Genomic DNA, 14,378 nt, shown 5'->3' with positions numbered 1-14,378 from the left:
TATAGTATACGTAAGTACCTTGCATCAAAATCAGCAAGTTTCACTGTCACAGATTCAGGCTTGTTTTGGTCTCCAGCTATCAGAACTACCTGTATAATTTCATTTTACTTTTTTGGTTTTTATTTTGGTTTTGTTTTTCTGCACATAGATACATTTTCATATGTTTTTATATGCATATTTGTATATATGTGTGTATACATACATATATAGCTATTAATAGGTATAAATATGTAGCATTGTGTAGAGAAACAGATCATAAATGTAGCTGTTTTCATCACCCTTTTAGTAAAACCTGAAGAAATGGTCGTGTTGATGTTTCCCAGAATGAGGGAATGTGTCAGTTGTTTATTATTCAAGTTCACAGCCCGAAGATCTTGAGTCTGTTGTTGCTTTTCTGCAAATACGGATAGTAGTAGGTGTAAATGTTACAGCCATTTCTTTTTTGCCACTTTTTTCAACACTTTTTTCATGCTTCTGTCACCTCAAGTTTGGATTCTGCAAAGAGCTACAGCTTGAAGCAAAATCTGGAAGCTGTAACTAGAGTAAAGTCTGACTGCCTTGTGGTTAAGTGGTATTTCCCATAAGCAATACATTTTTTCACTCTACCAGTACATTTCCAGGCAAAATGTAGTTCTTTATACCTCTGAAGTTATGAGCCAAATCACAAGGGTCTACAGCACTGCTCTTTGAAAGTCTTACACACCAAATACCATCGGTAAAAATGGGACCCTGCCAAATAATGAACTTGTTGATACAAAATGTATTAATTCACCCGTTTGGGGATGTTAGTCGTCTTCTCTGAACTGTAAGCCCTGTATTCAGCTTTGGTTTGAATCCCCCTTAGACTGAAGAGTTGTCCCTTTGATTTTTGGACGAAATTAAGATGAGGAAAAGAGGGATGCTGGGGCCTATTGAAGCCTATTTGTATATCCAGAGTGAGGTACTGGTTGCCTTTGCTAGCTCTGGTGTTTGTCACACCCATTCATGAGACACAGAAGGTAAACAACAAACAAGGAGAACAGTAATCAAAACTATTTTTTTCCCTACACCAGTGTTGTTTACAAAAAAACACAAATTTGTTCTAGAAGTTTTATTGTATATTTTAAGTGAGCATTTGAGAGCTGCCTGCAGTGGATGATTCTTACTGAAGATTTCAACATGTTTAGAGATGATTGGATAGTTTTTTTACCAGATAGCTTTGACAGAAGGGCAGATGTTGATCTTAGGCAAGGGAATGGCTTTCTAGGGAGGTTTTATAGATTTGGAAGAAAAAATGCTAATATTTCTTGCTGCAGGGTTTGAAAGTCTACCTTGAGTAAAGACTTACTTGAGTCGGAATGTTCTTTGTGCTATGAAGTGATAGTAAAACAATGCAATGACAGTTTAAAAGAATTAAATCCATCCTAGGTCTTTTTATCATTTGTTTAATACAGAAAGGTACCTTTCTATTTATTTAAGAACAGAGACTCTGCAAGCAGGCAGGACTTAGACACTTCTTGTTTTAGGGCGATGGTTGGACTTGATGATCTTAAGGTCTTTTTTAACCTGAATGATTGTATGATTCTATTCAATAACTTCTTAAAACAAGAGTTTTATTGTGCTTCTCCCTGAAGCTTAATTTTATGGTGGAAGAAATTTATAGCAATAGTTACTCACTAGTAAAGCTGCCTTTTAAATTAACTCTTTAGTCAGAAGTTTTAGTTTTAAAAAGGGGAACTGGCTTGACAGCCTTGAAGTTCTGTTTTTATGCAGAAATTCAGTGTAAGACAATTTTCAGAGAATACGTATAAGGTGAAACACCTACCTCAAGTTATGAGAGAGAATTTGAATCCATGCAGCATTTGAGTCTTCTACAAAGGTTACCCACATAAATCTTAGTAATGGAAAACTAATAGCTTGCAGCATATAGTCATTCTAAAAATCCCCATAGCTTGGGATTATTATATAGAACTTTGGTAGAGTTGTTGAGAGAAATATTGTAAGTTTTTAATAAGTTTTAAGTGTGTTTTGTAAGAAAAAGAGTGTTCTTTACAGCTTTTGCAGGTCACCACAGAAACATTGTGCTATTCTGAAATCAATGCATTGTAACCTGATTCAGGAGTGAATCACATGCTTTAAAATATCACAGCATGGAATGTAAGTGATGATAAAGCGCTAAATAAAAACAGAAAACAGCAATGTACATTGTAGTGTTGTCAACTCTAAACGGTAATGATTAGATAGCTAAAGATCCTTGAGAAACTTCGTCTGGCTTGGGAGGTGACAATGAAGGCCGCCTGGTAATTAGAAAAGCTAAAGGCCTGGCTCAGTGCAATACAGAAATCACAGACAGTTCTTCACTGAATTTTAAAGTGACATTTTGCTTTGAATTAAAGAAGTAGCAGAGTCAGCATGTTGGATATAAAGCACCTTGAAGTGGGAGGAGGAGATGTGGTTAACGAATACCCAGAAGACGCTCCTGACATTTGAACTATGTGGGTCTAATTGCAGCCGTCTAGCATGTTAGGCAGACTGAGTTCAAACTTTGAAACAAAATAAAGTTTCACTTGATGGGAAGGGAAAGTCCACCCGCCATGCAGTACTGAATTGTTTCTGTTGGCTTCGTGCCGCTAGCGGGCCATGAGGCCTTTGTACCAGGTAAAGCCTTTAGCCTAAACACTGCCTCGGGTGCTTGTCCTCAGGAAATCCTGCTGAGGGCTTCGGCAGAGCAGCTGCCATTTGGGTATCCTCGCACCCTACCGCAGCCCACCGTAGTGGTTGCAGAGGGGATCTGACCCCATCTTTATAAAGCTTTCTTATCTGCTCATTCCTGTATATCTAATCGTCACTCCTCATGCTTCTAATTCGAAGGTGCCTGCTACCTTTACAAACCTTGTGTTACAAAGAGGCTTAGAAATTGTTTGTTAGATCTGGACTCCAGGTAAAAATAGCTAGGGCTACTGACTTGAATGTGAAAGAGTTATCTAATTTTTAAAACCAGTGAAAACGGAGGCAGACAGGAAGTTTTTACCATCTGTAGCTGCTGTTTGTTTTTTCCTAGGGCAGTGATCTTTGTTGTTTTTGTTTGTTTGTTTGTTTCATAAGGAAGATGCAGGGGTTTGGGGATGGACCATTAGGAGACCTGTGGTTAATAACTTCCATGGGTAGTAGTAGAAGGGAACAGTAATGTTAAAAGAAAAACAACTTTATTTAATCTTTATTTGACAATGCCCCAGCCAGGACTTAAGGAGTATGAACTAAAAAATGAACAACTTTATACTTCTTTGTTCATACAGCAGTTTAAAAATACATTGAAGGCTAAGCTGAGGTGATCTTTACTTGAAGTAAAAATAAAAATGAATTGTAGAAGGAAGTTAACAGAAGAAAATATACTAGTGTATTGTAATACTGTAAAACAGATTTTATTGCAAAAGAACTAGAAAAATTCAGTTTAGTGAGTCTCCAAAGTTACATCTCACAGAGACCAAGAGGACTTAGATTTAGCCTTGTGTTTTCTGTAAGCAGGTTTTACAATGGGTACCTGCAAATCCTCATATCTGAAACATCTACCATTCTCATATCTAATTGCCTTCCATACAATTCATCTCATCATTCATCACTGAGTTCTTTTTTCCTTTTCCTTCATTCATTTCTTTCCCTGCTCCCATCTTTCTAATCTCTCTCTCCTTCTGTCATTTCATTCTTTCCACTTCTTATTTCAAACTACACAAAGCTTATTCAGACAAGGAAATGGTATACTTTATTTTGGATACCATTTGATACCAGTTAGTCTTGTCATTTCATGTAATTTGTTGTGAAGCATTTTGCCTGTATTGCTAAATCCCTTTCATCTGAAAACAAGCAAGCACACAAAATAGGCTGTCTCTCTCTCACTAAGATCTTTAATCTTAAATTCACCATATTCATATTTCATAACAAATGCATCTACCATGTCTGCTATAATGTAATGAGAGAGATTTCTCTAAGGATCATTTTTGCTGCCAAAGTAAGGCTTTTTAAAACGATCTATTAGCTATTTCAGCACAAACTCCTAGAGAAAAGGTACAAGTAGTTTTAACATTGATGTGGCTTATTGAAGACAGCTGTAAACTGTAAGATGGAGAACAGCTGAATGAGTCTAGCTGCAGAAAGGGAAACATTATCTTTAAGAAGTTTTAATACTGAAATTTACAATGCCAGCATAAGTATCCTGACCTGAAAATAAAAAACATCAATACATGCTTTGCTGGTTATTGTAAGACTAGTCTCTCTTGATATGTTTTATTGGAAAACAAGGGAACCATTCTATATCAAAACTTTTCATAATATCATAATGTTACGTGGAAATTTAGTTCTGAGACGTTACTTGGCAGTGTTACGTATTCTCACAAAGTATTCCTTCAGAATAATGTCTTATTTTCTATATAATACACTAAAAAAAGTGAAAAATGGATTTCAAAGCACACAAAGCAAATTTCAATGTGTTCTAGAGGGATTTGAAAAACCTTTCATTTTAGTTATTTTGAAATTTTTAAGTGTTCTGCAAAACCTCATCTCTAAATCTACTTTTTATTTCAAAGTATTGTGAGCTAATTGGAACCATTTCAGTGGTTAGCTCAAAAATTAGATTATGGTTTTGAACACAGTATATATTTTAGGTGATTAGGTTGAGGAGACTAACCCAATTTCTTTAATACTGATGGCTAATATTTCTGAACTCTGTGAATTTTTTGTAACTTGCATTGCTAATTTAAATAAAATATATTTCAATGATACAGACTCAAAAACAGTAAGTGAAGATGCACAAAAGCTGTTATTACTCTGTAGTGCTTAGTCTCATGGGCGCTCTGTGTTTTTCCCCCATAGTGTGACCAGGTACACATCCTTTAACATACAGTCATATAGCTAAAAAGCATATAATGAAACAGGCAAGTGAAGTGGTGAACATGTATGTCAGCATCTTCAAGAAAATGGGATGCGATGGATGGCATACAAAGTCCAGTGATGACTGGGGTGATAGCACAGCTTTTACTTCTCAAGGACTTCCAGAAGAGCATGACCTTGTTTTATCACAAAGATTTGGTAAAACCACAATGCATCATCAGTTTTAGAGAACACATGCAAATCTGTGATATAGAAATACAAATTTATAGCTCTTTCTTCAGGCTTACCTGAAGTTTGATGAGATTGAAGCTGTTCTTATAATAAACAAATACAATGGTTTTGTGTGTGTGTGTGTTCCTTGTTTGGTTGTTTATTTTATTCTGCAATTACAGTAATTGGAACGGAAGGAAAATCAAACAAGAAGGGGAAAAATCATTCAAGATTAGCCACATGTGGGCCAGCCCCCATTGGTTTATCTTGTAGGCTATCTGCACAGAGTGGTCTACGTAGAGATGTGGCCCATTTCTGATGCTGGTTTGGTGAACAGAATTTAGGCTTAGGAATCAGAAAATGTAAGTTGAAAAGGAGAAATTAAAGAAGGATTGTCAGAGACGTCCTGATGTTGAAGACCTCCTACGATTTCTGCCAAGTGGTGTGTGGCAAGGCTGTGGTGAGGAACTGTAAGCTTATAGAGGACACGACTTTGTATTTCTGAAGTTCTTTTCATCTGAATACTTTGTTACCGCTTCTTTAAAAGAAAAGTATTTTAGTAGCAAATTTCTTTTTGAACTCAAAATGTTCAGAGATTTTCAAAGGGAAGAAAGGAGAGAAAATCAGCAGACCACAGGGCTATTGTCAGGACATCCTTCCCCTGTAAGACCAGATAAACAGTACCTACGTTTTTACAGTGAAATACTAAATCCAGTCTGTTTTCAGTAATTTGTGAGAGGGAAGTCCCACACCCATCCTATATAGCCTCTTCCTTTATTAATAAAATAATTTCAGGATTATCCTTTGTCCTCCCAAAGCATGGGAGAGCTCCTAAAGAGAGAAAGGCATGCCACATAATGCCTGCTGGGGTGAAAAGATGGTGAGGTACATTTATTGTTGGAGAACTCCATACTGAACAGAAGATAGTAAAACTTAACTATTGTGTGGGACATGTGAACGTTGTCATCTTGTTTTATTAGTTGTAAATGACTTCACATGCAAATCTTACAGTTAGATCCAATTTAATTGTTGCTGTATTGCTTTTGTGCATTTTTCCATATGGACCCACAGTTATAATTAATTAATACATGCAGTCTGTGGGCCAAAAGGTTTTTGCTGTTATATGTGCTTCGATTTTCCATTTTTGTCTCTGCCTGAAATAGTTTATTTGTGGATTCAGAAGTTTAAATAGACTAATAATTGCAATAAATTGTTTAAGATCAGTATAAAGATTACTTTTAAGTTGTTATAGGAACTAAGGAATTATTTTTTAGGCTTCGGTGGTTAGCAGTGATGTCAGTCATCATAAACTGGTTGGGAGAATCTTTGAAAAAAGCTATGAAAATGTTAAACTGCCTCTGTTTTCTTTTGTCAGTTTGGTTATCAAGTTCTTCTGAGCTCTGCTGTTCACCAAGATCGATAGTCTGATTTTGTATTTAGGCAGTGCCTGCCTTTGGCTGGCTGAGCTGCCTGTTTTGAACAGAAAGTGATCGGAACTATTTTCAATTAGTCTGAGGGGTGAGGGCAGGGACGGTGGAAACTGGTGCCCTGTATTGACTTAAGGATTCCAGAATGACTTTTTTTTTCATTCTTGAAAAATGCTAGGAGGCAGGGCAGAGCCGGAAGAGGGGATGAATAGGGAGCTCCGCTGGCTTTATGTGTGAGGGGCCGTGTGGGAGCAGCACACGTGTTTCTGCAGTGACTTCTTGAATGTACATGCCATGCTTCTGATCTAGCGTGAGCTTACCTCTCGTGAGCCATCCTTCCTATCTTCATGTGAACCTCTTTCATCGTAGCTTTCCCCCCAGCCCCAGTCCTACCTAGTACCTTGCTTTCTTTTTGTACCTCCTACAGGATTCCCGTTGCCACTTATAAAGAGACAGTCTTTCTTCCCTGACATTTCCTACCACACACCCTCCTTTAAGGAAAATGTTACTATCTTAATATATTATTATTTTAACGTTTATTATATTAATAGCATATACCTCAAAAGGCTAAAGCAAGTTTGGTTTCATGGGCCATGTACAGCATGTCTTAGTTCTTCCATTTCAGAACTGGATTGTGACTTCTATAGTTCGTTGCTGGCAAGATGCAGCAGAAAGCTGCGTGGCCACAGGAGCTGTCAGGAATTAGATCTGCAATTCCAGGAATCAGTCTGTTCTTTCCCTTTCATTCCTCAGCTGACCCTTTTTGCTGCTATAGTTAATTGTCCACTTTGAACTGCCTCTAAAACATTCCAAGAAAAGACCTTAATTCTTGCCAGCCTCTGTCATCTGCGTAGGTGGGCATATTTGCATTATATTGCACTTTCATATACTCTAGAATGAGAAAGCAAATAGTGTCTTTACTCAATGCATGCAGTGCTGGCAGAAAAAGTATTTTATATTTTCAAGAAATAGTAAATATTGCCTTTATATCTGACTACGGGGAAGAAGAATGAATTTTTAAGAAGGTACTCTAGCATTCTCAATTAGTTTATTACCAAATGCACTGCTATTAAGGACACAGAGTAGAAAAAGAAATGATCTGTTTCATCAGTCTTGTGACTTAATAACATTTATTGCAATACAACACAGAGTTTTAGAATAAACCTGGCCAACTAAAATTTGTCACAAATGGACAAAGTAATCAAATGCGCTTTTGATATTTCGCTAATTCATCCTAATCTTGGCTATAGACTCCTAAGAGAATTGAAGGAGAGCAGAAAGTACTCACGCCTGTGGATGTGAAACACTTCCCCAACTTTTCTTAAGTGCACATGGACTAACCAGGTTCTAACCGGTGTTCTAACCAGAGCTTTCCCAAAAATGAAAATAAAAACAGCTTGTAGTCTTTGGGAAGAATTAAATGGGTAAATAAAGCAACTTGTGAACACCACATAGAGTAATGAATGACCTTTTTTTTGTACTTCTACATGTTAGCAGTAGACATATCCAGTAGTAATTATATATTAATGTTAATCTCTCACACAGCTAATCAAAAATTGTCAAGAATTAAAAAGAGCTGTCATAGTAGACACTTCCCACTTCACGAAAATGTGTGGAATTGTGTGCTAATTACTTCTCTTTATTTCCCCCTTCTTGCAGAACTTTCCTTTTTGTGAGAGATGGCAACCCAAATAAACGGAACGTGCACAATGAGACATCTATGCACTTACTGTGTATGGGACCTCAGATCATGATCTCGGAAGGAGCTCTTCATCCTCGCCTGACCAGACCCTCAGAAGATGACTGCAGGAGAGCAGATTGTCTGCAAATGATCTTGAAATGGAAGGGAGCAAAGCTGGATGAAGGACAATATGAACGAGCAGCTATTGATGCTGTTGATAACAAAAAAAATACACCTTTGCACTATGCTGCTGCCTCAGGGATGAAAACCTGCGTCGAGGTAAAAATTGATATATAATCATGAGTTTGTATAACTGCTATTAGTAAATTACTTGCAGAGTGTTTCACAAAGCTATTTCAAGAAAAAAAAACTGAAATGTATGCTGAATTAACTTTTTAATTCTATTTTTCTTTAATTGAAAAAATGACGAAGATAAGCAGCCCAGAACATACACTGCGTAGCAGACAATGGAAAAAATGAATTATATACGTGTTAAATTTATGACATAAACTCTTCAGCACAATATAGACTCACATAGGTTTATAAAAGTTGGAAATAATTACAAGACACTAACATTGGAGAAATAGCTTTAAAATTAAACAGAGGCATACCTGTATGTGTAAAGAGAAGTGAAATAACTTCCTGAAAGAAAATTAGAGTTTTAATGCTGGCTGTCCATGTTTCTAGAACAGGTTTGTTGTCTTTAATTTAGAGTGCCCAGTTTTTTTATAGGATGCCATACAACTGTGCTAGCATACTTCAATATAATTAAACATACTCCAATATAATTACCTTTTTATAAATTAAAAATTACTTTAATGTTTGTGAAAGTAGTGGGCAGCAATGAGTAATTGGGAATCATAACAACTTTGAAGGACTCCCATCAAATTTATTTTTAAACTATACCAAATAATGAGAACTAGTATTTAATTATGCTGGTAATTTAATTTAAAGAACACAAGAACAGACATCTAACATTTTCAAAAACAGCTAACATTTTCATAGGACTGTCTATTATAACATCAAGGTTCGTATTTGGAATGGTAATGATTAGTTTAGAGCTCAGCATTTGTATGCAAAATGCAGGTTATTTTCCTGCTGTACATAACTTCATGTTTACTGGAACTGCTCTTCATTTGTTAACTTAGCATCGTCAGCAGAGTTTATCACTTCATTCGCCTGCTTTTCTAGATACTTCTGCACATCTTAAACAGGCAGGTCTCAGCACTGGTGGGACTTCACTGGTCATCTCTCTCTGCAGTAAAAAGTGACATTTTCCCTGTTTTCTTGCCTTGTAACAAGTTATTTCTTTGGTCAAACAGCTTTCCATGCTTGTCTACTTTTCTTAAATGTTTTTGGTGAACTATCTGGAGGTCTGTACATAGACTGCATCAAACAGCTTTTTCTTACCCGCATGTTTTTGACTCCTTCAGAGACATCTAATAAATTAGTTGTACGTAACTTCCTTCAAAGAAAGCTGTATTTTCCTCATTATTTCATATTTGTCCAGATATCTATCAGTAATGCTTGTGATTGAATTTTCTGTCAGTTTACTTTATCAAGCTACCACAGATGTACTGTTCTGTACTTTCCTGATTTTCTGTGGTGCTATTATTAGTATTAGTGTTACTTTTACCACCTTCTAATCTTGTACCATGACAGCTGTAAGCAATAGGTTGCATATTATAATAAATAGTTCAGAAATTTCCTATTTAAGTTCCATTATGATTCAGGAATAAATACCATCTGGTCCTGAAGATTCATTAGTATTTGGTTTATTGATTTGTTCTAGAACCACTTGTGCTGGGACTTCAGTTGGAAACAGACTTTGACTGGTGTCCTTCATAAAGCATAGGGACCTACGTGGTACGTCCACAGAGAAGCAGGATTCCAGCAATTCTTATCACGTTTCTGCTTTGCGTTATTTGAGATTCCTTTTGCACTTTGTGCAGCGATCAACTTTACAGACACGTTCACTGTATGGTTTTGAAATGATTTATTCTGAATTGTTCGGCACTTGGCACATTGTTCAAAACCATTATTAGCCTTATTCATTGTGTTTTTACATTCACCTTTTCCAGACTGTTCTTTACATTTTCTTCATCTGGAAACAACTTCAGCTTCCTATTTCCTGTATGAATCTGTCCTGCTAATCTACCTTGACAGATTCTTCTAATGTCTCTAGAAATTTTCTGCACTTTTATTCAGTACCACTTTTTGAAATTAGACAGTGGATCATTTGTCTTTTTTTTTTGCTTTGGCAAGGACATTGGCTCTAAGTACATTTTGGGAATTGTTATTGAGTGGTTCTTTGACAGTAACATTTTGAATCAGGTCTTGCACATTACTCTGGACAGTCAGGAGTTGCTTCTCCTCTCGTGTTGACTAACTAGTTTGTCGATGATTCAGTCGTTTATGGAGTCTGAAAAATTAATTTACACATTATATATTAGCACAGCATTTTCTCAGTATATTTGGGAGACTCGGTGTCTGAAGTTTCCCTTTGTGTGCTCTGGCCTTGTAGCATTCCTGTTCTTTGTTAGCATCCCACTTTTGTTGCAGTTTTGGTCAGGTGATCATTAATGCTTTTTCTGTTTAAGTCCAGCACTGTATTCCATTGGAATTCTCTGATATTTGTTGGTAGAGCTAGTTTATTTATCTGTGAGCTTTAAAAAAAAAAAAATAGCACCACTATTCCAACACTGCGAACTTCTCTGTGATTCTCATATGATTTGTCTAGTGGTATCACTTTGTTATATTGATTGTATTCCATCACGTTTTCCAGATTCTATCTGAATATTTAAAATTTGTCACAACCTTGAACTGTATGTTGTTCTTTATCTTCTGTTTTTTCATTAGTCCCTTCTTTAAAAGCTCAGCCAGCTGTCTTTTTATTTATATAGCCAACATGCTTTTCATTTTGTTAGTATAAAGATCATCTTTCCTATGTAGTTTTCTGAACTTCTAATGAATGGAAACTGCTTCCCTGTGATGTTTTCTTTGCTATAATGTAAGCCTCTGGCTGTCTGGTCCCTTAGTTATGAGACGAGTTAAGAGGGTGCTGCTATTAGATTATTTTATTTAACCTCCAGTATCACAGCATAAATCTTGCCCCTGTGGCCTCTCTCTTCTCTGCTCCATGTTGTTACTGCTCTGCAAGCTCCATGCTAGCAGTTTGTCTTCAGCACTTCCCTAGCACTTCCCTACTTACACATGTCCCGAGTTTCACCAGGGAGGCAGGTCACAGTATTTTCTAGCTAAATTATACTCAAATCCAGCTAATTATGTACACAGTAACTGAATTACACAATGGTATTGCCTGACTCTTCCTGTCAACTACACTGAGTCCTCCTTTGTATGGTTATTTGACCGACTTCCGATGAAGAAAGGCTGAGAGAGCTGGGGATGTTCAGCCTGGAGAAGTCTCCTCTCTTTACTTGGGTAGATAATGATAGGACAAGGGGAAATGGCCTTAAACTAAAAGAGGATAGGTTTAGATTAGACATTAGGAGGAAATTCTTTACTCAGAGGGTGGTGAGACCCTGGCACAGGCTGCCCAGAGAAGCTGTGGATGCCCCATCCCTGGAGGTGCTCAAGGCCAGGCTGGATGGGGCTTTGGGCAACCTGGTCTGGTGGGAGGTGTCCCTGCCCATGGCAGGGGGCTTGGAACTGGGTGATCTTTAAGGTCTCTTCCAACCCAAACCATGATTCTGTGATAGTGCCTCTTGATGCAATTGATTTGTAAACAAGCATCAGGTTGTGTCCTTGGTCTAAGTTAATACTGCTTTTAAGTTGACTGTCAACTTTTAATTCTTTTTTAGATTGGACAAACAGAGAAAATTATGGATTGCAGAAGATCATGTACTTTTCTCTCATTCTGTTTTTTAATACCACTTGTTCAATCTAGCTGCCTGATAAATTCTAGCTACAGAGATTTTCAATCACAGTTGTTCTATCTAGCCTTCCCCAAGAAGATCCATTTGTTTTTAAACATTATTGTTTAGAAGATGAATGTGTGTGTCCTATCAGACAATGAGATATATCAGGATTTATCACCCATCAACCTCTTCAAGCCAAAGTCAGTGAAAACAAAATAAAGCTCACATGAAATGGTTTGACATAAGGATGGTTGCATCTGGTAATGAAGAGATAAACAGAAGAAACGTTCAGCAAACAGTTTCCAACATAGTTTAATTTCTGGCACTTAGGAGCTTGCTTACTCATATTCGTGAAATATTTTGTCTATTACACTGATTTGTAAACTGCCAGCAGTTGGACCCATACTGTTAAATCCTTCAAAAAGAATAGTTGCATTTTCTAGAGCAGCTCTTATTCCTTGGTCTTTTGTAGCTATTACCAGTACACTTACACTTGAGATCCCCAGGTAACTTAGACTTCAGATTTACAAGGGATTTACAAGGAGCAAGGAATCATCTGCCTCAATCATTCTGCCTTTATGGCTCCAGATGGGGCTATACAGTGGTATTAGAAGTAGACACAGTTATCCAAAAGATTAAATTTCAAGAGCATGAAGCAATTGTGCTCACACAGTTAAGAGCCACATAGACGATGATTTTGGAAGGAATCACACTCACTGTGGAGTAAATTGGGGTTCTGGAGCTGGGCTGCAACTTTTAACTCTAGCCTGTAAAATCAATTGGTTTTAACCTCATCACAAAAGTTCATGTTTTGTGTTTCTTCACAAATTATCATTTTATTTCTCACTGTCTGTTGAACTGTCTGTTCATTAGATCAAGCCAGTTATTAGACTGTTAGTTCCACATTTAACCATATGAACTGGTTTATGTTATTATTACAATATGTAGTGTTAAGTTGACTAAACCATCGTGAGTCTGATTTGCTTTCAGTTTGTCTTGGAAGAACAATTTACAGTCTAATCCACATGGACTGCTATTTGCCAGAATTTGGATTCAGTTATGTAGCCCCAATACATGGACTACATGTTTTCTACTTCAGAAACATGTTTTCTGAAACGAGTATCCTACTCAACCCCCAGGTTTAAACTTCGTTAGGTGCCCTTCCATAGCATAGAGGAACTTGTATCCTAAGATTAGTGTATGAGATATTTTAAGTCCTCCAGTGTTGTCCGTAGTCCTTTTAACTTCTTCAACGGGAACAGGATTATGAGCAGGAACACTACATTATGAAAAGCAGGAAACAGAGCTTAGTGAAGGAATTTAACAGTGATCCCTTTATTCCTGAGAGTATTTGAGAATTAAAAATCTTAACCAAAAAAAAAAGAGAGAGAGAGAGATGGAAAACTGAATTCCTAATCCACATGTTTTTTCCCTCTCTCCAATAAATTGAAGGTAACTTAGAATCCCAGGATTGCATTTTGCCTTTTTTCTCCACTGCTTGCCTGGTTTTGCATGGTTACTGTCACTTCAAATCAACATTCATTTTTAATTGTTTCCTTGTTCTTCCATAACTTTCCAGGAAAACACCAGCCTTGTAACTTCTATCCCCACTATACCCACATAAGGAAATGGAAAAAAAAAAACCACATACTGCCTTGTGGGTGAACCACCTACTAGTTGAGTTGTTCAGAGCTGATAATCAAATGTGCAGTCTTGATACTTCTCCATTCAAATGCATTACATTTCTTCTCAGAGCAGAACAGCTGTTCAGAACACATTGCTAAAGATAAGTTGGGCAAAGTTAATGTGCTTACCTCCAAATACTGAACAAAAAAAAAAAAAAGGCTTGACCTTCATGCTGAACAGATTTTATTTCATGCAGATATATTCCACTCTATCACAGCATATTTGGCGTGTTAAATGGCATTTTTTATTATCTAAATTCTTAATGGGATCATTTAAATTATTAGTCTCCTTTTCATTTCTTAACAGACACCAGCCTTTCTAACAGTGGTACCAAAGAAATATGGTATCATTTTTAACGTCTTGTCAATTCGCGTGTTCCTCACTTTGCAAATTAGATCTTGAACTGCATAGGTCTGTGGCGTGTTCTTTCAAGATTATTTGTTATTTTTCTTCCTCAGAAGGTGTCTTAGTTCCTTCAGGTAAATTTCTGTTAAAGTTTAAAATGTATAGATAGAATGTGAAACTGAAGTTAAAGCTTTTGCAATGTTAAGTTCAAAAAAAACTGCAAGGTACCTGTACGCTGGATATCTTGATAATTGTCCCAATATTATCTTTATTTCTACCCGATACTCT

The 14,378-nt window shown here is 36.8% G+C and overlaps 1 protein-coding gene across 5 annotated transcripts in view; it reads left to right on the top strand.

Moving 5' to 3' along the window:
- ANKIB1 (ankyrin repeat and IBR domain containing 1) overlaps positions 1–14,378 on the top strand; it is a 95,724-nt gene that overhangs the window by 40,071 nt on the left and 41,275 nt on the right. For all 5 annotated transcript variants that reach the window (XM_083826957.1, XM_083826956.1, XM_083826954.1 and 2 more), the window contains one exon: positions 8,160–8,460. In XM_083826957.1, the coding sequence (XP_083683083.1) occupies positions 8,160–8,460 (301 nt within the window). The remainder of the gene's footprint in view (positions 1–8,159; positions 8,461–14,378) is intronic.

Source organism: Anser anser (assembly GCF_964211835.1).
Source record: "Anser anser genome assembly, chromosome: 2".
NCBI lineage: Eukaryota > Metazoa > Chordata > Aves > Anseriformes > Anatidae > Anser > Anser anser.
The sequence above is the reverse complement of the archived record's forward strand: the minus strand, read 5'-3'. Positions and strand labels throughout refer to the sequence as shown.